The 23,899-nt window shown below is 38.7% G+C and overlaps 1 protein-coding gene across 1 annotated transcript in view; it reads left to right on the forward strand.

The window, feature by feature from the left end:
• The window catches only part of PTPRK (protein tyrosine phosphatase receptor type K), a 439,897-nt gene that overhangs the window by 261,879 nt on the left and 154,119 nt on the right, over positions 1–23,899 (forward strand). The window contains exon 7 of the mRNA XM_086631964.1: positions 2,104–2,397. Within this exon, the coding sequence (XP_086488090.1) occupies positions 2,104–2,397 (294 nt within the window). The remainder of the gene's footprint in view (positions 1–2,103; positions 2,398–23,899) is intronic.

Below are 23,899 nucleotides of genomic sequence, written 5' to 3' on the forward strand. Positions count from 1 at the left end.
TGTATTATGAAGAATATTAATAATGCTGCAGACCAATTACTTGTTCATTTGCTAACTGATTAAAATTCATGCATAATTTATTGGAACTGGGAGAGACTTTATAAATAAGTCTCCTTGTCCTCAAGAGCTTAAACCCAAAATGCATATGCTAATATAAGAATACACTTTACCTCTTAACATAAAAATTTAATATGCAATGGTATATTAGTCTCATTAATGTGAGGTTACATTTGTGATAATCGTGCTCTTAATCAAAGTGTATACTTCTAAACATAGCTTTATGTTTTAGAGGTTTCAGACTTGGTAGTGTATCATGCTCATCAACGTTTATGTTTTCTGCCATAATACACACTGACCTTAGAATTCATTAGTTTGACATTTAATGTGTTAGTTCTGCAGCAAATAAACTGCCCTCATTAAGCCCAGCTGCGTTTTTGAGCTTTGATGCAGGTAGGGATCTAAATTAGTTCGTATGCACATTTCTTGCCAAAACAGGGTAAAACACGTTAATAATTAATTGAGATACTTTCTGGAGTTTTGTATATCCTGTAGCAGAAACGGGAACACCTTGGAGTGTTCACCTATTCACTCCAGGAGGAGAAAGTGAGCTCTGCTCGCTGCCGCTGTGGTATGTTCTCCGATTCCCTGATCTTCAAACCGAGTGGCTTAAGACACAGCTGATTCAGAAAAAAAAGCCTGCAAGAAATCCTTTTGTACCAAAACATGGGAAACTTGGTCACTTACAGAGCTGGTAAATGCACTGTTGGGAGCCAGCTCTGGTGTCCGGAGGGAAAACTTTACTGCTGGACGTAGAGAACCAGGGAGTCGTTGGCTGAACTTCATCGTGCAGGGAGGATGAGATGTCGAAGGAGGTCTGGGAGGCTCCCTGTGAGCCCCTCCATCACCACTCCCCACGGGTTCTGTCAGTGGCACTGGTGGGCTCATTCCTGGGAGGCAGAATATGTGCAATGCTTCTGTGTCTTGGCTTCTCTTGTGCAGAGGGGTGGGGGGAGCGGTGCTGAGAAGGGCCCCCAGCCTCCCAGGGGTATCTTATGGTCTGGAGTTAAATGTTATTTTTAATGTACCGGCCATGAGATCGCTCTACCTGCTCAGAGTTGCAGCGTTGTTAGTTCTGCATCGCTGCTGTGCGAAACCCCTGTGTGCATTGAATGTAGCATTGTTGCCTAATTAACTGAAACAAATTAGTTGAAATATGAGCCATCTGGAATGAAAATGAACCTTCCGTGTTTATCAGTGGATTCATTTTATTAGAAAAGTACATGTTGCTTGTGATTTGTTTCTTAAAATAAATCGTGCCGAGGCAGCGTGCTGCTTCTCTACGTAAACATTTCTCGGGGTAAGGGGGACCTCACCTCCCCGTCTGGTCTTTCATTTTGCAGCTGTGTTGAAATATTTAGGCAGGCAGAAGCTGATGAGAACAGAGGAATACAAAAGGCAACATACATCCTATTGTTTGAGTTTCTAAATCGGTAGTAAATTTTTGAAGAACAAAATATCTTTATTTTTGTCATTCTCCTGGAAATTTTGCTCCGTTCTAAGTATTCCAAATGCCTGTAACAGGCATCTGTGTCTTTTACCCTGACTTCATCTGGTGGGATTGAAATGAACTGCAGTGATATTCATTTTTAAAAATATTCTGTGCAGGGCTGGTGTATCAACTATTGCAACTGTTTCTTTAAGGAAAATACATATGTGGCTTCTGTCAATAAAAGCAAATCAGTTATGTTTCTGAAAATCTGGAGTTATTGCCCTAGTGAATTATATAAGCGTGAACTCAGGTGTTTTTCAGAAAAAAATGTTAAGTAGCAGCAATATATAAATCAGATAGGATTTTGTAGTCCCTACCTGAGATTTTTAAATGGATAAAATAGCACTGGTGGATGCCAGTGGTGCACCACTCGCTTCCATTAGCTGAAATTCTCCTCAGCTCTCCTTTATTGATGTCAGTTTGATTTTGCTTTTGAGTTTTGAAATCTTTGCTGACCAAAACTTGACAACTTTTCTGTGGAAAGAGCCCTCTTCTTAATGAGTTTTTCAGCTTTAGTTTTATCGCTGGCTTTCCTTTTTTTGTCTCCCCTCCAGAGCCACCTAGGCCGATAGCACCCCCGCAGCTGCTGGGCGTTGGGCCCACGTACTTGCTCATTCAGCTCAATGCCAACTCAATCATCGGGGACGGACCCATTATCCTGAAAGAAGTGGAGTACCGAATGACATCTGGGACCTGGACCGAAACCCATGCCGTCAACGCGCCGACTTACAAGCTCTGGCACTTGGACCCCGACACCGAGTATGAGATTCGGGTCCTGCTCACCAGACCAGGCGAAGGTGGTACTGGGCAGCCAGGACCACCGCTTATCACCAGGACCAAATGTGCAGGTGAGTACTGCTTTGAAATACAACCACACAAAACTGTTTATTTAATGATTTCATTGGTTGGTGGGGTTGTTGGCTCTTATTAACTTGTAGGAGAACTTAAAGGTTCTGTCACCCACAGGATGCCTAAGGATCTGGGCCAGTGTGGATTTGCTGTGTCTCTTGCTTTGTGCAGTCACTGTCTAGATTGCTGTTTGCTAACCCTGGGAAGTAGGTTAGGAGGTGGGATGTTAAAAAGCTAAGAAAACATTTTACTTAGCCTCATGTGAGGAAGGAGATGTTCTCATTTCTAGAAAGAAAAAACCTCCTGTTTTCTCACCTTCATATTTTCACTTGCACTTTAAGTAAACTTGCACATAAAGGTACTTGCATGGAAGAAGAATCTGTTTAAGAAACAGAATTACACAAAAAACGTAGTGTATTTTGGGGTATTTTTTCTTTTTTCCAGGCAGATATACATGGCCTGCCAGCATCTCTAACAACTCCTAAAATACAATAGCAAATATTAACAGAATGTGTTCTTTATTTTTGATCTACCACCACCAAAATCATGTGCTGCTGAATCCTGCAGACTGCTTCTTGTTTTTTAGAGTGCCCCTGTGTGGCCAGCACCAAGAAGATTAAGCACTGCCAATTTGTGTTATATGCCATTCCTTCTAAAGCTACTTGAAGTTATTTTAATCTCAGCTTTCTTAAGAAGAAAGATAATACCTACGTCTCATAGTTGCAGAGGAGAAAAATTATAGATCTGAACATCAGACTGGGAGGCAAATAAGCAAGAATTAAAGTGTGGGTTTTTTTCCCTAATCTCAGGGTTTTTAAGGCCTGACAGTATTTTAAAGTTTACTCTATATTAGATTCAGTGGAGAGTGCTGATAACCATCTATTCAAAACTGCATTAAAACAGTAAGAAAGAAGAGCTGCAGTTACAGCTTTCCATGTGTTATGTGCATGTGTGCAAATATAAAATAGAAATATAAATGAAATGTTTTTCACAAGTTTCTGACAGAAGTCAGTGGGAATGCTGTGCAAATTCTTATCTATGTATGGATGACCATTCGTTTTGTTTAAGGAAGAGGGTCAGGGTCTGTATCAGAAGCCAGAACTTCAAGCAGTCTAGATCAATAGATGTGAATCCCAGAAAATTAGACAGTCTTTTTTGAAATTGGGCATAGTACCGTTGGAAGCTGAGGCACACAGCTGAAGCAAGACTAAACTGAAGGAAGTTTGTTTTGAATTTGTGATCTTATTTATAATCTCGTCTGTCTTTTCTGTGAAGTGAAAAGATCTGCGTGTCCATCAGTTAAGAGGACAGTCATTGAGATCTAAGTAAGGTTAAAGCACTGGTTTCTTGTGCTGGATTGGTTCAGGCATTGTTCTGAAAAAGTAGGAGTTTGAAAACAGCTTCTGTTTTAAAGAGACTGAGCCAAGACTAACAAATCCCAAATGTTCAGGTGTATTTTCCCAGCACTTGAAAAAATATCATTTCATTTATACAGTGTGTGACAGACTAAAGCTTTTTAATGGGAAAGGAAAAAAAAGGAAGTCATAATTTATGTGGCGTATTTTTAGAAGCCAGTTAGGGGAAACAGTGTTATTGTGGGTGTGATTTTATTTTTTATTTGTTTTTAACTTAATACACACATACAAGGCACCAAAATCTAGTGTGGCTTGAGACAGATTTTCCACTCAATTTAATCCACAATGAAACGAACCAGATCAAAAAAATGCTTGAAAAGAAAAAGCTGAACTTCCGTGACAATATTATTTCAATAATAATAAAATTTTGAGCTATTTATCTTGCAGTAAGATTGGTTCTTCTTATTCCATGAAAGTGAAGGTGAATAAACGTTGCTATTAACCAGCTTCAATTAGAAAAAGGTGATTCAGCAAGGGTTGTGGAGACTGGAGGATCGTGCCCAGGGATGAGTCAGGGATGGCACCGGCTTGAGCGGCAGGTTGTCCTGCTGCCTCCTCACCTGTCTGGAAAATGAAGGCCGACCTTCCTTTTCCACAGTGTTCTCCCAAGGCTACTGTAAGATGACTGCGAGCCCAAATCACTGTGAATTTTTTTTTTTTTCATATTTTGCTCATAAAAAGCAAACTAAAAACATAAAAATTAGTCTCTTCCAAAGAGAAGATTTATAAGAAAAGGTAAAGCCAATAATGGAATAGCTCACCCTGCAGTCTCTGCTGCTGCTGGGATTGTGCGAGTGACTGGCAGGTGATTTACTGTGCTATATTAGATGACATCTCTGCAGCAATATCTTCTTTCTGGAGATTCTTCAATTATTCCTAATTCTTGTTTCTGACAAGATCAGTTATTTTTCAGACAGATGCTCTCTCTTCTTTCGATGTTCTGCATCAGTTTTGTCTTTCCGTAAGTTTCGTCCGTATTAGTTCAAATTCTGAAACAAATTATAATTGATTATCTGCTCAGCGTCAAATGAAGTGGCGGGAAATAAATGAATTTTCAGCATGAAGTTTGGCTGCTCTCTATACGGATTTAAAAGCACACATTAGCAGATGTTGATCCGATGAGTTTTTAATGTTTACATTCCAAGTAGCAGTGATGGCAAACTCACTGACACATGAGTAAGAGTGAGTTAGTATTCAGCTTTCTGTTTATTTAATATCCAAGAAAATATTAGCGTTGTTTTCAAATGAAGATTGAAAATGATTTTTTCCATAATTCATTCAGTATTCCTAATTTCATGACATTTCTTAATAACAAATTATTGATTAGTTGTCCTGTGCTTTGCTGTAGATGTATCCTACTTCTGAACAATTTGGGTGATGACTGTGCTTGTCTCGGTGTCAGACATGCACTTTTATTATTAGGTATTTAGATCATTTTCCGTCCTCCTCATGGCAAAACCAGTGTCTGGTGTCTCGTTCAGTAAATGTTTCCGCTCATGCTAAACAAAATTGTTTTCTAATGAAGAGATAATTCTTCTGCTGCTTGAAAGTCCTTTGACAGCCTGTTTGTCTACCTGGCATTTCCCAGGTAATCTGTCCTGCGCTGAAGCTGAGTGACAACATTTTGCTAGAAAACTTTTACATTGTTTTATCAGTCTGCAATTAAAGGTAGTGCTGAGCAGTCAAAAATATGAAACCGCTGGGTGTCTTTAAATGGATAAAGTAAGACTAAAACATGTGAAGCAAAACATTTTCTGAAATTATTCTCCTTAAGATCCAGATATATGCTTTGTATTTCCATTTGTAAGCACAGGTGAAGTTGGTGCCGCGCGTGGCTTTGTGTTCCTGGCTGCATGTGGTTTGGCACAAATAATTCCAAGCGGCTAATGCCGAAGGCTCCTTCTTCCCCATCAATCCTCGTGGGGCACTTGGACTTTATTTCAGTATGACTACGGTTCTTGCCTGGTGTCATTGCTCAAATTATTCACTTCTCAAGCGTTTTAAAAGAAAAACGAAAGGCAGAGGGTAGTACTTTAATGAGAAGTAGTCCTTAAGGCTGTTTTCTGTGGCTTTGGGGTGTGTTGTCCTTCTCAGCATATCTTCTAAGTTGTGATTGCCTTTCCTTTGGCGGGGTGTAGAAAATATGTGGTAATCTAAAATGTTCCACTTAGCCTACTTTATCAGCTGTAAGTTAGAAGTTACTCTCTTACATTGGCTGCTGCTTCTTCTGAGTAACAGCTCACAGCTCAGTTTTATGATTAACTGGTATTTTAGTGGCAAAGGAGGTCAATAGTTCAGCCTGTCCAGAGCTTAATATATGTACACAGTGGAATTGCTCGCTCCTACTTTACTCAAGTTCAGTGCAAGGGTGTGATTTTCAGTAAAACATGAATTGTAGAGCAGTTGGAGAAAGAGTCCTGTGTGGTTTCATTTTTTTCCAAATTACTTGGTTTTAGTAAACTGTTACCTGTGTTCTTTGGTTTTGATAATAAAACGAGTAAGGGGGAGGGGAAGCTTTATAGCTTTATCAGAGCTGAGAATGGAACTATATGTATTGATTAGATTATTATTATTATTATTATTATTAATTATTAGTATTCTTATTATTATTTCGTTGTTCAAAATCATTATCTGTCACAGACACCTAGCTATCGGTAACAGCCTCCAGGCACGGTAGCAGAGATGCTGGTTCGACCGTGCAGCACCGGCGTATGATCGCCTGCAGCTGAAGGCTTGGTAGCTGGGCTGCTTTCTGCCTGCCTTTTTCAAGCACAGAATGATTGTTTACAATTTGCACATTTATTAATTTGAAAAACAATATACACAGAATACAGGATACTGCTGAATTCCCCTCCAGCAAAAAAAAAGTAGTAAAGCATGGAGAAACATGGAAAAACAAAAGCAAGCTTAAGCTTTTTGTTCATTTTCTTTGGATTTTTAACAGAGGGACCCCAGCAATGTTGCCATTGAGAAGGTGATCTTGCATGGCCATCTGGAGAACTAAAATATTGCTTTGGTTACCTAAAAATTGTAATTTATTTTTAAGATTAGTGGAGTGAAAGGGACGGTGCGATACAGAATGTGCGTGTGCTGCGGAGGGATGCACACAGTGCTGCTGTGGTCGATGTCGTTTGCCTGTTACACTTGCAGAGTGTGGAGGTGGAGGGTTCAAGGTGGGATGCTGGATTTATAGGCTTTGCTGTGAGCTGTACCTGAGAATTTAGGATGTTGGTTTGTGAGGCAATGGGCTTATAAAATTGGGTACAGTCAACATCACAGGAGGGTTCTGGAAAATAGGGCACTGAATGGATAAGCTGTGCTCTTAGTTTGTGTCTCTTGCAGTAGTATATCTGAAATAATTATTTAAATCTTTGGAAGCTAATAAAAGTGGAGATAAATATATAATTTTCAATCATTTATTTTTTTTTTTTAAGTGGATAGAGAAAAATGTTTACCTGTACAGCAAAGCAGTTATTTCACTCTTTCAAACAGAATCTTTACCTTTTTTTCCTCGAAGTAGATATCATTAGAGACTTACAGTTTCAAGTAGAGCTTAAATACATTTTGAGTGCTTAAATTACATGTATTTATTACTCATGTTTTTGTTGTTTACAAGTTGAACGCTTTTTTAGAATAAGCTAAAGTTGAACAACTTGAAGCTAAATGAACGTGATACTTTTAAAAATTGTTTTACATTTGTCATTGCAGAAGGGCCCACATTACACCAATATTTATAAGTTGCTGTTGTTTTTACAAATGCATTTGGCACTTGTGCCTGTTTCTGGGCTTTTGGCCAGGTAGTAATTGGAAACATTTAAGATCTCGCTAGCAGATACCAAATGCACCAGTCTCATGTTCCATATAGGTTTACCAGTTGGCTATGATATGGAAAAAAAAAAAAAAAAAGGTATTTAAACAATGGAGAAAGTTTGGACTAAAGAACTTAATCATATTCCCTTTAGCATTGAATACCAGAATTGTTATTGAGAGAGCTATCTGATTTGAACCATCAGCTGGCACGTGTGACCGTGCTCTGCTTATTGTGCTGATTGCCACTGTGCAGATACCCATACCACATATAGAATCCTAATGATGCTTATATCCATGAGAAAGGATCGTAGTGCAGCTGAGTTACCTAGCAGGAGACCAGGCAGACTGCCTAGCCAAGTTCTTGTCAGATTGTGTAAATTAAGCATGGTATCCTCTTTTTCAAAGGAGCGCGGTGCTGATGACTCAGTTGAATTGGCAGTAAACTGCAAGTTCAGACGCTGACCTCCCCTAAATTAGTTTTCAACTTTTTTTGTTTGCTATACTCAGCCTTGCTTAGTATCATTTATTTTAGTATTTGCAGCTGCAATCTCCCTCTACACTAACTGCAGACTTTCTTCCTGTGCCATTGTGAGTGCCATGTTATACGATGGGACATGGGTTTCTAGAGTTCTCCCAGGCTTCATTTTTGGGATGAGCTTTGTTCATGCCAAGTTCTTTTTTGTGTAGGATCATGTTCGGCAGTAAATCACACTGATGCTGTTCACTTAGGGTTAGAGTAGCAGACCTAGGTAGGTAGTTTCCTCTGGCATGGCCACCCACTTTTCAAAGCCTCTGTTGTGTACAGTGACCTCTTCCAGAAGTCTCTGCCAGTGGGCAGGGTGGGACAAATTACCCGCAGCAAAACATGGTTGTGGTCATTGGCACCTCACGTGCTGGCCAGTCAGGGCTTCAGTGCAAAGTCCACCAAGTTGAGGGAAGTCCTTCAGTTGAAGTTAGTGGCTCTCTTTCTGGTGAAGGACACTGCTAAGTCAGGATACTGCTTCAGCTGTGTGATGGAGGCTAGGGGAGGAAAAGGAACAGCTGCCAACTGCATCCAGAGTTCCACTGTCTTGCAAGCGATTCCTCCATCTCCTGTCTCACCTCGGCTTGTTCGGCAGCTTTTCCCAGAGCGGATCATGCCACAGCACTGAGACCGTCGTGATTTATCCAAAGAGCGTGTAACTAGTCAATAGATCACAATTCCGAGAGGAGCACTGTCTGTGGCAAGAAAATGTATTGCAGTACATTAATCCACGGCGCCCATTCCAGCTGTAAAAGAATGGATGTGGGCAATAATTCATATTGCAGCACTCGAAAATGCTAGGGGTGCACCCGGGCCAGATAACTCAGAGCCTGATTATAGCTTCTGCAGTGTTTGGGGACTGATATTCACAGATTTTCGGTCTGTGTTCGCTTCCAAAGAACATGACTGCAGGTTGAGATAATCTTACCTTTTCAGAAGACTGGAGCTCTTTCTTGAACTGTGACTCCTATTTTTAAATTCAACTGAAATAAATGTTTTTATAGTATGATTCATTAGTGTGCTTGATAATTTAATTTAGTTTGCTTTCATGATAAAGGTCTCTCAACTGTTTAGGAGTGCAATATTACTTTTGTAGTGTTTGTGAGTTGGTGAGTACCTAAATAAATAAAACAGACTGGCTTTTATTGTAGTTTCATTTATCACTTCATTAAAAATTAAGCCGAGAAAATTTTAATAAGGTTTTGAAAGTTGCTCTGGTCATTGCAGCAGTTAAATGTACAGTTTTGGAAGCACACTAATTTTTCACTGTTATTTTGGCACCATCGGTGGAACGTCATGGAGTAGGTAGGGAGGGCTGTGAGTAGCAGGAGTGGTGATGTGGAAGATGGAAGAGGAAAGCAGTACCAGCAGCATGTGCTGGGGGGAGGGACATTAATGAGATTTCCCAAATGTATTTATTATTTTTTCTGTCTCTCCCATACGTCTTTCTCCTTCAAAGCCATTACAGAAAAATATCATGTCATTCATGCTAGTGTGAGATCTGGATAAAGTTCAGATTAACATCCTCCTGAGGTTAGGACAGGCTTCCCAAAAGCCCTGGTTCTTAGTAGCATTGATTCTTTGGGCTTTATTCTGCTAGATGAATCTTTATTTTTCATTTAATTCTTGTTTGCCTTTTTATATTTTCAAACTTGTTTCATTTTAAAAGTGGGCAGCATAATTCTTTCCTCCTAATTTGAACCTAGACTTCATGAGGCAGAACTGAGTGAATGTCACTTTCTTCATTTTCTCTCAGTAAATCCTCCTGCTGGTGCTGAGAGGGGGAACAGACCAGGTGATGCTTTTGTATGGTATGCTAATGAAGTAACTTCCATTATAACAGTGACTTGAGGAGCATATTAAGCAGAAGCTGATGTCAAGTTACACCTCAGGTGATCAGTAGGTGCAGAATCCTAAAATGGCTTGTCAGGACTCTTAATGTTACCTGGTTGTGTTTGTTGTTTTTTAAAAGAAAAAAAAAAAATCTGGAACAGGCCTGAAAAATTCCAGATGACCTGAAAAAAGACAATAAAAATACTGACACGAAGAATCAGGATCACCCCATTAATTAAAAGCTTGTCATTTTGACTTTAATTCTAAAGAGAATAATGAAACAGCCAATACAAGGGTTGATTAATGAAGAATTAAGAAAGTAATATAATTAGAGACAGTCAACAGGTTTATGGAATACTGATCTTGTCAGAATAACTTTGTTTTTTAAAATTAGATTACAGATTTGGTTAATAAAGGCGATATTGTTCTTCTCTAATGCATTTAATTTGATATAAAACATTTTGATTAAGAAACCAGAATAAAATCAACTCAAATGGAGAAGAACTGGCTGATATCTCTAAAACCATTTTTATGAATTAATTCAATAAACATTTCTATTTGGGTCCTATCAGGAACAGTTCTATGTAATTTATGAAGAAAATGTGACTGTGATAAAGCTGGCAAATCGCAGAAGGTTATGTAAGTGGTAGGAAAAAACCCACTCCAAAAAAGAACTGGGTTACTAATTTACAGTGGTTTGAAATGAGTGATGCTAATCTAGGTTTCAGGTAGGTCAGTGCAGTATGATAAAAACAAAGTAGTCCATGTTTAAAGAGTGAGAAAAGGAGGGGCTCAGGCACCAGGCACGGGATCACACGACATGGGGATCACTGACCATTAGGGCTATCACTTGGGCACTGGAACTAGAAGAGCTCCTGTAGTCCTTGGCCATGTAAACCAGAGTGAAATTTCTCAGCCTTTCCTTGGAACTGGAGAATGTTTTAAAGCTTTTGAAGTTGTATGTTTGAAATTGCTTATGAAATTAGTTTCCTTCTGACCCAAGCCCTTTATCCCTATTGCTCCAACCCCTCCCCAAATCTATGTAGCATCCTGTTCTATAGAATTAAAGTTATGATGATGTACAAGAGGTTGTTGTAAGAAAGATTAGGAAACCAAATAAAAGAATTCTGGCAGAAACTTAAAATCTGGAAACAAATCTTGTTGTTAAGGTGTGACGTGACCAGAATTAACACTTTTTTTTAGTGATGCAGATGTGATTTAGGCAATGATTTCTCATGTGGTTGAAATGTACTTTCCTTGTTCCACATCTCCAACCCCCTGCATAAACAACCTACCGTTTCATTTGTATACTAGTATTTTTCATTTCGTATTACCTTTTGAAACTATTTCGTTTTATGCATTTTATTTTCCAGGTCATTAATTGCTGAAAGCTATTTCATTACTCTTGGAAATGGCAACATGTTTAATTATCATTCAGATAATTAAACATTTCAGATACTAACAGTACCATAAGAACACATTTTGTGGTTTATTACCTTTATTTTAGAGAATTATGCTCAATGTGAGAGATTGGTGAAAGTACATTTGACAACATAACGTTCTTTTGTCTGCAAAATGAACTCTACCAATTAGGCTGAAATGTCAGAGCACAGGCACCCACTGGGAATACGATGTGCTGCATTCACAGTTTACAACTTGTAGCAGCTTAGATGATTACAAATAAGTAAAACTAGTTCAGTTGCACCATATTTCCTTAAAGAAACAACCTTCGAAGACAGTGCTGAACTTCAGTTCAAGAAACGCGCTTTCTGTTTGTGACTGTTTTGTCACCTCTGACAAATCAGTTCACTTTGCATCTGGATGCCGTTTGGAAAGCAGGGTTAATATGCATATTTCTCCTGCAATTTCTTTCATGTTCATTTACCTCGTGTGATTTTTTTATTAATTTCTTTTTTCCAGAGCAAACACTTCTTATTTTTATTGTGCTGACTGCAATGAGATCTTGGTTTTATTCGTCTGAATGCTTTCCACAGATAAATAGTTTGTAATTAGAATTTAGTACAATGAAGATTGTATGCTAGAGTAGAATTTTTTTTTCTTCTATTTATTTTATTACTTGATGACCGAGGGCTGGAGCACCTGTCCTGTGAAGACAGGCTGAGAGAGCTGGGGCTGTTCAGCCTGGAGAAGAGAAGGCTCCGGGGTGATCTTATTGCAGCTTTCCAGTACTTAAAGGGGGCCTACAGGAAAGCTGGAGAGGGACTTTTTACAAGGGCGTGTAGTGATAGGACAAGGGGTAATGGCCTTAAACCGAAAGAGGGCAGATTTCAATTAGATCTAAGGAAGAAATATTTTGCAATGAGGATGGTGAAACCCTGAAACAGATTGCCCAGAGAAGTTATGGATGCCCCATCCTTGGCGATGTTCAAGGCCAGGTTGGATGAGGCTTTGAGCAACATGATGTAGTAGTGGGTTGGAACTAGATAATCTTTAAGGTCCCTTCCAACCCAAACCATTCTGTGATTAACTCAGTGACAAATTTTGTTACTGATGTAATTTTTGTGGTCCTGTGGACAGACTCACCTTGAAAATAAACAAGTACAACTGCTCTGCATTCAGCTTTTAGCGTGACCAACGTTTCTTCGTGTCTGTCCATGCAGAGTCTACTCTTGGTGTTCACTTGATACAGTAAGAGATGAAGTGGAGAGTGTGGGAAGAATGCAGCAATCATACTGTATAGAAATCAGTGGAGATCAATTTATTCCTGAACTTAATTTTTTGGGGAGCTGTCTTAGCACCTGTCTCTTATCCTCTGAATGGCCATAATTAAGGATCGTGCTAGTTGAGCATGTTCCTGTTGTGTGTGTGTGTTTGCGCCACCTCACCTTTAAGACTTCCTAGGTTGCCATTACCAAGTTTTCTTTTTTTGTTGCTCAGCTTTTTGGTTTTTTGGAACACAACCCTACCTCCCCTCCAACCTCATCTATTCCTTCCCTTCAGCTGTGAAACACAATTTAAAAGTTAAAAGCAAAAATACAGATGCTTCTGTCTAAACAATGGATGAGGGAATGAATAATATGTTATAGAAATTATTCGCATTGGGTGATGTAGAAGGTTTGCAGATCATATGGTGATGAATACAGTATAAGAACCTATACAGAAAAGAAACAAGTAAAATGTTTCATAGGAATGACTTATCTTGCCTTGCAGTAGTTGGAAAAGGTGGTGAATGCCTATTTGAAAGACAAGTTAAGACGGTAGTCATTTTTCATTGTCACTTTACTGATGGGCATGTTCAGAGTGTGTACCTATAGTTTACACAATGAAAAAAAATATATACAACAGTAATATTGTATAGAAATCAATGAACATATATAACCATGATCTTTATGTCTTACTGTGAATTATTTAGTCCTGAATTTACTAGTTGCCGTGTGCTTTAAATAAAGTCATTTCACAAACTTAGAGGTTTTTTCCCTGTGTTAATTTGATCTGATTCCCACAGTGGAAACAAAAGTCCTTCCGCTCTTCAATATTGCCTTCACAAATCAGCTTGCTGTCTCCGTGTTTAAGAAAGGATTTGCAAGTTTAAGGTGGGAATTGTGAGTATGTACAATGATTTCCATGATGACTCCAGGTGATTCAAAGATTTCTTGGGGATGGGTATGCTGTGGGTTCCAAGGGCTGAGGCTTCAGCTGGGCTGCTGCGCCCCACAGGGAGCAGGTTCTGTGGAAGCTCTGCTCTCCTTTCCACGCACTCTGAAAATCTGCCTTGTGGACAGACGTAAGTCAGATGATATCAGGTGCTTCTGTTATACGCTTTGTTCTCCTAAAATTAATCTCTTAGACACTTCACATATTCTTTCAGTGGACACACATATTCCCATGTGTGTCTTTTCTGGTCTCTGAGGAGCAGCCATCCTGCACCAGTAGCTCTGTGCAAGGATCTGGAGTGTAATGGACATTCTTCCTTCTGCCTGTCTAGACAGTTACTCATGATTGTAAACAAAAATGCAGCAATTGTAATAAAGAACAACAACTACAAAAAACTTGTAGCCTTTGCAATGCAGTGTTTCAATCTTGGATGGCAAAAATCTGTTTGTAAATATCCTGCTGTTACTGTTCTGCTTTCTGTGTTTCATCCTGTGCCTTACTCTGGCTGGTCTGGGCTTGTGGCAAGGGTTAAGTATCACATAGCACTGACAGCTCATGAAGAAACTCTTTTGTCTCTGATGCTGAAGGACTGTTATTTTGCAGCAGGGATTTGCTGAGCTGGTTTTTTGCAGAGAGTAATTGCTAGGGAGAGAAAATGGGGTGCTCAAAGCAGTGCAACTTCTCTAATAGAAGTTCCTCTCAGTGGATGTGGCGGCATTTAAAAGAACGTGGAAATCATTGTATAGGTGCTTTTTTTTTTTGTTTGAAATTTTAATAATTGAATCCATCTCTTTGAATTTAACCATATCAGGAGTAGTCATCGTTGTGAGGAACAAGAACATAAAGTGAGGACACATGCCGGGGCTGCCATGGAGTAAGATGCCTTGATGCTGAGGGCTGAGCATCCTTGCAGACGGGCAGTGCTGGGAATCGGAGCTCTAACATAGTGGCTGGCCTATAATGTTTTAATTTCTGCAAGTAAAGTGTAACTTTTCATCCTTGGTGAAGTGAGTGTCTCGCTATTTAGCAAGGGACAAAGCATAATGTCATCATTGGAGAGATGTATTGTCAACTTGGACAGGTGATATTTAAGGAGCCTGAAGAGAGAAATGACCTGGCAGTGTAACAAGACATATCACAAGTGACTGTCTCAGAAAGAATGAGAACAAGACAGACAATTTCCATTACTCCTTAGTGTTAAGGTGCTAGCATTATCCCCTAAACAACCACATGCTGCAAGCAATAATCATGCACTGTCTTCTTCTGTACTAATATGAAAGTGGAATTCAATCTCTTTGACACATATTGCTTCAGCTTCTGACTTGTCAAGTTATTTCTCTGCTGGAGCTCAGCTAATATATAGCGAATGGGCTTTGTATACTGACTGAAATGGGGAAATAGTTATCCAGTTTCCTTTGAAACTGGCCGCAGAGGTGTCTAGAATATGCTAGAAGAGAGAGCCTTTGTTTTTGGTAGCCTATAAGTTATTGTCTGTTAGGAAACCTGTGAAACCTCAAGCCCTTCTTTAAACTGGCTCCTCTTCTGGAGTCCATTCTCCGGTCTGAACCGAGTAGGCTGTTAACTGTGTACTAATTCCCATAATAGCTTGGAGAGAAGCAATAATTCTTTTTCCACTGTCTTCCCAACAGCGTGTGTATGTGTGTGCTGGGTTTTATGGCAGAATTTCATGCTTTTTTTTGAACTTATCAATGGGAACCTGTTTTTGCAATAGCTGATAGAGAGGCTCTACATCTTCTGTGTCAGTCAAATCCTGCCTTTCAATGACAGTATTCACTGTTGTGATATTCTGCGTATTGATGAAGTACATTTTATAGTAAACTTGCTTTAATTCTGAAGTAATAGATACTACTGTCGCAACTGTTACGTTTCTGTATGTGGAAGGAGAAATCAAATTATCATTTATAAAAATGAGGAATTGCTTTTCTGTGTGCTGTAAAAAAACAAATGAAAACAAAAAAACTCCTCTACTAATAATCAGTGCCATCCTGCAACTTGCTGCTTTTTCTTAACTTGTAGCCTGGTGGAACAACCTACTGTTCCCATATTTGAAGAATTTGAAAATTCAAGATATTGATCTGAATTAGATACAAGCAAAGTTTTTTAAAAAATCACTCTTATGCATGACCAGAATCACTTTTCTAATAACCTAATATCTGTTTAGTATGCTCATGTTTCTGTTCTTGTAATTTTAAAGCAGTAGTGTAAGCTTTTCTTAGCTGCAATTACAAGAGCAATTTGTCAAAGAGTTAGGAAAACTGGCTTTTTTTAGATTTACGGAGCAAATCGAGGACACCTTTTCTGTAGTGTGACTGCAGCAGTACAGAAAACTGATAAACTACCCTGGCATGTGCTGAACCAAATGGTAGGTTGTGAAGCTAGTAGTACAACAAACATCATAGAATCATAGAATGGGTTGGGTTGGAAGGGACCTCAAAGATCATCTAGTTCCAACCCCCCTGCCATGGACAGGGAAACCCTCCACTACACCAGGTTGCCCAAAGCCTCATCCAACCCGGCCTTGAAAACTTCCAGGGATGGGACAAGTAGCTCAGAGGCCAGGCAGAGCTTTCAGGATGTTCTCTGATGAATGCCTAGCAGACTGTGTGCTTTTATGTACAAAATGTATATGAAGGCTCGGGCAGTAAGACACCCATGCTACTGCAGTTACTTTTTCCTATAGCTGTCAGTAATGTGTAATGTGTGTTCTCTGATACGCCTTTTGCAATCTTATTTGATTATTTTAAAGCTATATACAAAGAATACAGGAAAAAATACATACATAATTGCATTTATTGCCTTTTTTTTCCAGCCTGTGCCACCTATGTTAGTTGACGTTACGCTTTTATGTATAGATTTTTCCATGTTACCTTAAGGAAAAGCATGTGTTTAAACATATTAGCATAATCCGTATGCATAAGAAAATTGAATTAAGCTTGTTACTGATCTCTCAAAGGTGGCTTTTCTTCACTTTTGAATACTTGGATTTGCTCTCTTACTGTAATATAGCTTTTGTGCATACAATTTGCTATAAACAACAACAACAGACATGCAAATCCTTCAAATTCTTTCACTTGAAAGTTTCTACTGGCAGTTAGAGAAAAAGAGAATTAATAAAAAATGCATTTTGACATTTAAAAGAGAATTATTTGCCTTAAAATGCATAAAACATACAAAAACTTTAATTGCTTGAGTTTGCACATTTTACAGCATTGCTCTGACTGACATTTATTAGCTGAGTTAAGGTATGCATAGCAGGTTTCTGTGTCGCAAGCAACACCTTTATTTGTTTCATAAACTAAATTGCATTAGAAGAAGTAGCCTTCCACCTCTGAGAAGGCTACAGAAATGTTTTCGTCATTGACGTGTCTTTCTCCTTCCTATTTAGATCTTGGATGTAAAGCCAGGCATGACCAAGTCTGGTTTTTTTTTGACTTGCATAGTCAGTGTTGATCCCTACCTTTTTTTGTTGCTGTTTTTGTGGTGTTCTCGGAGCATCTTTAAATCAGTTTCTTCTTAGCAATCGACAGTCTCTGGATTTGTGTTGGTGGTATTGCTGTGTGTGTACTAAGAGTTAACAGATTGCATCCTCCATAGCTGCTGGCCCTCAGGCCTTTTGCTTTGTCTGAAGGATCCTTCTGCTCCCTTGACAGTTACACACTGACAGAGCAAATCTCAGAAGTGGTGAGGCCAGCATTTGCTTACCAAAACCCTTCCTCCCTGTCCTCTACTATGTTAGCATCAACTGAAGTCCTTATATGAGAGGACAGCATTTCGTATTTAAAAATAAAAAGGAGGAGAGAGGGTGAGAGAGGTCTTGAAATGCTCACTGCTGTCTTTTAGGTTTTCTTAGGAGTGCTGCAGTTGATAAACTTTATCGTCACGTAGCCACTGAAGCTCCCCTCTCCCAGCTGCTTCTAGGCCATGGGTTCAGCTCACGTTGACTGGCAAGGTGGTGGACTGTATTTCTTCCTTCCTGAGACCACTGCTGTGAGGAGGCAGTTCCTGGCTTCCCAAGTCCTTCAGGGAAAGATGCGCAAGGTAGAGACTCTATGGGCTGAAGGGGCCAGAGGAGATGAAGGTGGTGAGACCCAGATTTAGCAGCTAAGATCCACTGGCTGGGGATCAGATCAAGGCACTGCAGGACACGAGAACCAACCTGTTCCTTGCAAATGTTTGCTGCACTTGTGTTGTTGAAAATCATGTATACTGTGGTACCTGAGTGCAGAAGTAGGCAACCTGAGTGCAGAAGTAGGCAAAAGGCAGGTCGTCCTTGAAGGCCAGGGTCAGAAAACAGCATGTGGTGGTGAGGGGTAGTGTGTCTTCTCATCTGCCTTTTGTATGGAAATTGTCCAAGGCATGGCAGGAAGAACCAGCATGAACAGTTCCTGAAAAAGTCACAGTGAAATACATATTTCAAAATCAGTCATTCATAGTCAGCTGCTTTAAAAAAATATAATGGAGGGGGGGGCGGGCAGTGCGCGGAAAGAAGGCAGACCAATATTCTCTGCTGTGTTCAAGGACAGGAAAAGATGTAGCTTTGTTTGGACTTCAGTGTTGAATTGAAATCTCGCGGTCCCTGATTGCTTCCAGCAATTGCTTGCGAATGTCCATCACCATTCATAGGTGTCACTAGCAATGTTTTCTGCAAAAACATATGAAAGAAATAGAGAAACCTTTTTTTTATTATTTAAAACCATGTATATCCACACAAACACGTAGCTGTCTTGAAATATGTCTCAATTTCAAGAAAAATATTCTGAAAGCTTTGTTTAAAAAAATAAAGAGGTTTCAGTTTTCTAGAACATTTTTCTGTACATTGTGGTAATACCTTTAATAAGCAGTCAGATGGTAAGAACTATTTTCTCTCCCCAGTCTATTACAATAAATACAAAGAAAAAAATCCATACCTGTGATATTTTATGAATTTGAAAAAAATAGAATTGTATGTTCCTGCCAGGTATCATTTGCCAAGAAGCAGCCAGTTATTTTCAATGCATTTTTCCAAACTGTCGTCTCTGCATCGTAGTCGTGTGTTAATCTTAATCAATTGGAGTGGGGTACATAAATTATCCCAGCTACCTGGAAGCCTGTAGCAACCTACTTTCGTCTCGCTGTTTAGAAACCCCTGCATCATACGGATGGCTTGTGGTGAGAGGAAGAACTACTTAATCTTAACACTTATGTCAGAGAATTACGTTAGTAGCAAAAATAAAACAAACAAAAATTGTCATATAGATTATAAATCAATGTAGTTTGGAAGTAAGAAAAAAAAATCTAAGCATCCAAGAAGTAGCACTAGAGATTTGTTTTCCAAGTTAAAGATGGGAAGGGAAGGAAGCAACTTTTTTTAAAAAAAAGATCTTTTTAAAGTTTATGGAAAGGATTTTGGAGAAAACTTAAGAGAATTGCTAGAGATGGAAAATTTTGCTTCTGGCATGAGTGTTCGGATATCAAAGAGATCAGATTTCCCTGTGTTACACACGTGTTGTAGTAATCCAATGTTTCCAGATTGCTGCTGATCTCCACTGGGGCCAGGTGTGGCTGCTCTTTCACCTCCCCTCAGCCCTCTTGGTGCATAATTTGGCTTTTAGGTGCTTTTAATCGTTCCCAGAGGTATTGATCACTGGTTTTGTGTTCCCATCTGGCATCATCGGGACTGAACCAGTTTCCAGGTCTGTGATCAGGTCAAACTTTTATTAAGGGTAGACTCAAATATTCCATTGGTGGTATATCTGGTAGCTTGTGAACGCTTATTGAAGGGTACCTGCTTCAGTCTGGAGGGTAAATGGGTCGAGGCAGGCTAGTAGAGTTTTTCAGTTGTTGCTATTGGAAGTAATTTCAGTTTTCCAAGCACATGTTTAATGATGTTTCCCTTGTGAGCAGTGTTTAGTGATCTCCTCGAAACCAAGCTCCCACTGAGGCATGGCCGGTGAAACCTGACCTTGAAATGATAATGCAAGCCGTGCCGAAAATTAATTGCTGGTCGCGTTCTCTCTGCTGTTTCATTTTTAATGAATAAAGAGTTGCTGCAAGTTTTAAGTTTTTTATAGACAGGATGCAAATTTGCTCTTTTTTATTTTTTTATTTCAAATTGATAGCTCAGTTGCTTTTGGAGCAGAATATTGAGGACGTTTTTTAAGAACTATTTTGATTTTTAGAGTTTCATTATAAAATAAAAAGGAAATACAATGGTTTAATGGCATTTAGAAGCTTACTTCATCAGTTTAGTATTATACTTGCAAAGCACATAAGCACAATACCAATTTTGCATTACTTTAATTTAACTGTTCTTAGAAAAAATTGTGCAAGTTTAATTTATGTTGACAAAGGCAATACAAAAATATTTTGCAATAAGCAAGGCACTAATACAGCACACAAGAAATCGATTCCGTATTACATTTTTGTATAATTAAGTAAAGTGCTAACTTTGAGCTATTTCTTATGACAGCCCATAAGACTGGTTTTTTGCACTCTTGCAGTTAGTGTTTAAGTTGAAAAACACATTTAATTTAAAAATGGTTGCGACCAAATTTGATAATATAATAGGCACTAAAGTAATTTAGCTTTATATATTTTATTATTAAGTAGAAATAATTCTGTATAGATTTTGTTTCCTTGTTGCTGTAATTTTAATTACAATGTTGGGAATATCCCACATTTGAAACATTACTCAACTTTATCTAGTCCAAAGTGAAGGGAGAAAAGATAAAAACGTCTGCACTTTGTGTCACCCTATATTCCACTCAAGCATTTATGCTACCACACAGCCTTTTCTTCTTACTCAGTGTTGCTTGCTTTCATATACTTTTCTTTTTCTTTTAAGAGCAGTTTTATTCACTTCATAAATTTAGCTTCCAGTTTTAGAAGTGAATTAAGGAAGTATGTCTTTGTGGGAAAGTCTTATCCCAAACTCCCAATCCTTTGTCCCTTTTTTCTGGAAGATAAGGTGTTTTGTGATGGATGAGTTGGTGGGTTTTTTGGGGAGGTTGTGGTTTTGTTTGTTTTTCTTTTGAAAATATAAAACAAGGCAGAGGATGCAAGGCTGCTGTACTTAATTTTCTTCCTTTCAGCCATTTTTCCCTAGTGATGGTGGCAATGAATTGGATGTGCTTTACCACTTCACATGTTTTTCTCATCAACTATCCAACCCTCAGGTATTCACTTTCCACCTTTCTGTTGTATCAGGATTTCAATTTCCAGTTAAGTAGCTGGTACTGAACCTGGAAATTGAAATACATCTATGAATGTGGGCTGCTGTGAATCAAAGGAAGGCTGTAGTTCTGTCCTACCAGCATTAGCGTCTGCTTTTATTCCTCTTGTATTCACTCCTCTCTGTAACACCTGTCCCAAACTGCCTTAGCAATACGTACAGTTTTACAGTTGTATTTTTCTTGGTTTTGTAAGTGTTTTGTCCTCTGCCAACATGATAGAAAAAAACAAATTATTGGAAGAAGATGAGAAGCTAACCGTTTCCTTTCTTGTTAATTAACTTCTGATTCAAAAGAAACGAGGAAATGACCATATTCAAAATAAAATAACAAACCCTGATTGACTGTTTTGGTTTATTATTCAGTTGGAGTATCTTACGTTGTGCCTGATTTTTAAAGGATATGTTCAGCATTTGTTGAAAATAAGACACGAGTTCCCAAAGCACAACTTCCTGAGCTTTTGGTAACATGATTTTTCTTATTTTTATCTTTTGCTTTAAGCATCATTAGAATGAAACCACATGCTTGCCTTAAAATCTGACATAAACCTGTCAGACACTTTAGGCTCTGCAATGGCCACAGAATTCTTCATGTAACCAAAGCTCTAGCTAACTGAGATGACCTCAGTGCATAACAGTGCCAACAGGTATGCCCCATTTGTTTTGAAATTTCATTTGGAAATACCATCTCATTATATTTAGACTAGCTAGAAAGCTTAGTATTTGGAGAATATTGCATTCCTTGGGTAGAATGTTCAGCTGGTGCTTCAGATTTATTGCTAATATTCAAAAATGTTTGGCAGTTGAGCTTTCAGCATTCAAACCTTGGGTCCGGAAATTGCATACATTCTCAAAATGTAGAGACGGCACCACCGGGATTATTCTTGAGAGGTATTATCCTATGTTTCCTCTTAGGAACAAGATGCCCTATAATGGTATGAATTTTATTTTCGTGGTTTTTTTTCCCTGTATATGCAATGGAGAAGTTTGCTTCAACATGCTTCTGGAAAACTATTGGCTCTGCTACTTATTATTGTAAAATCTTTGTGTAAAGTTGGTCAGTTGCAAAAAGCCATTTGTTACCTTTCTAAATAACTCAGTTCAGGCAGTTGAAAGAAAATCATAAAGATAACTAGTTTGTTTTTCCTAAAGTTCCTATTGCCACAGTGCAATTTCCAGAGAAAATAAGAGCTGAAACAAGGGTATAGAATAACATTAAAGTTCAGTTATCTCAAGAAACTAACAATACAGATTGATTGAAAGAGAACAGATTGAATTACTGCAAATGTGATATAGGTAATAAATGAGTGCAGTCGTTTCCTGCATAAAAGGACAAAACTTACTCATTCTACTGAAAAGTAAAAATAGCAAAAAATTAAATAACACCTTTGAGTCATATTCCCTTTTGTCAAAAATGGGGGAAAAAATTTATCAAGTGTCATAAAAATAAATTAGTTGGAATAATCAGCTTGCAAGTTATTATCAGTACCAAATAACAAGTAATAATAATATTTGATGCCTAGAAAGAGTGGAAAATCAGCAATAAAGGACTGTACGATATTATTGTACCAATGTATCTGATATCTGAGAATTTAAATGCTCTAATATTTTAAGCTTTTTTATCAAAATGATTTTCATTTTTTCCATTTCCAATCCCAAAGAGCTAGAGTGCTTGCAAAGCTTTATGACAGCAGTGTGATCTATGCCACATAAAATGGTCCCCGAGATCTGTAATGCAAGAAGTAATGTGAGATTTGCCACATGAGTGCTTGAGACAGCCTAACTCAGAAGAGTAAGAAAATAAAATCAGTTGAGGGGCCCTCCAGAGTGTGATTTTTCAGAAGCATAGAGGTACATGAGTTGTATGGACATAATTAGAATTATGTGTCTTAAGACTTCGGAAAACCCCATTGAGTTCCTGTACGTGTTTTTGTCTCAGAATATTATTCCAACTACTGGCGAGTTCTTTCCTTAAAACCAAACAAGGTTTAAATTGCGTAACTCGCTTCTAATAATTTTCCTTATTTTGTTGCTTTATATTGACTGCAAACTTGGCTTTACATATAGATGGTTTGAGGCTTTAGTGTTCTTCATCTTCTTACCATTGCATCTCTCTTGGATGATACCTCCTGGCCTTCCCCAGCCTTCCCTTCTGCAGGGAGAGCAGAAAAGGTCACACGGGGCCTCTTTGCCTACTGCCATGTAAAGCCAGCCGTGCGATTTAACTCGAATCCCCCTCGTTGGCAATTTTATCAGAGCTGCTTGACTTTTTCACTGAAGAAAATGAGATCTGCTGGTTGTACTGGTGGAGATTTTAGGGGAGAGAATTGCTGGCTGACAGGCATTAATTAAATAACTGCTGGAGTGCTAATACTTTCGGGGCAGTACCGAAGTTTTGATTATCTCTCTCTCCTTACCTTGGGCATATATCTGAGAAAGTCTATTCTGCCTAGATCACGAAACACAAATATTTTAAGATTACCTGTGATGAAGCCGCCTAGAGAGAGCGGAACAGGCCAACCTGTGGCACGAACACTAAAACTGGAATTATAAGTCAAGTTTCCAGTTCCCAGCTTTGTGCTGAATCCACCAGTAAAAACAGCAATATTAATGTTAATATAAGGCAGTAGGTAAAATTCTTTCAGAGCCATTAACTACCGTGTTGGGTTTTTGATGTGTTCTGTGTGTTACGGTGATGCCAAGCCTCCTGTTGTAAGATAACAGCGGAGTCTTCCCAAGGGAGCTGGCGTCTTGACATCCGCTGCAGAAACCGGGATATTATTTGGCTGGGTAAGGAAATGTCATGTTTGTGTGACAGGATCCGATGTCTAAGCTGTGGACATCAGGCTTGTATCAACGCGGCTGATTTAGCCTGTAAACCAGCTATTGCCCCCAAACTGTTCAGAGTTAATCCTTGTCTGTATTTTTTTTACCACTAGTTTAAAAATAATGAATGTACAGTGCTTAGAAACAATTAACTGTGTAATACCGAGCTTTACTGGTTTCCTTTCTGTAGCATGTAGGAGATGATTTGGCTTTTTGGGCTGAATTAAATCGTGTCATAAAGGACTAAAACA

This window comes from Tauraco erythrolophus, chromosome 2 (assembly GCF_009769465.1).
Source record: "Tauraco erythrolophus isolate bTauEry1 chromosome 2, bTauEry1.pri, whole genome shotgun sequence".
Lineage (NCBI taxonomy): Eukaryota > Metazoa > Chordata > Aves > Musophagiformes > Musophagidae > Tauraco > Tauraco erythrolophus.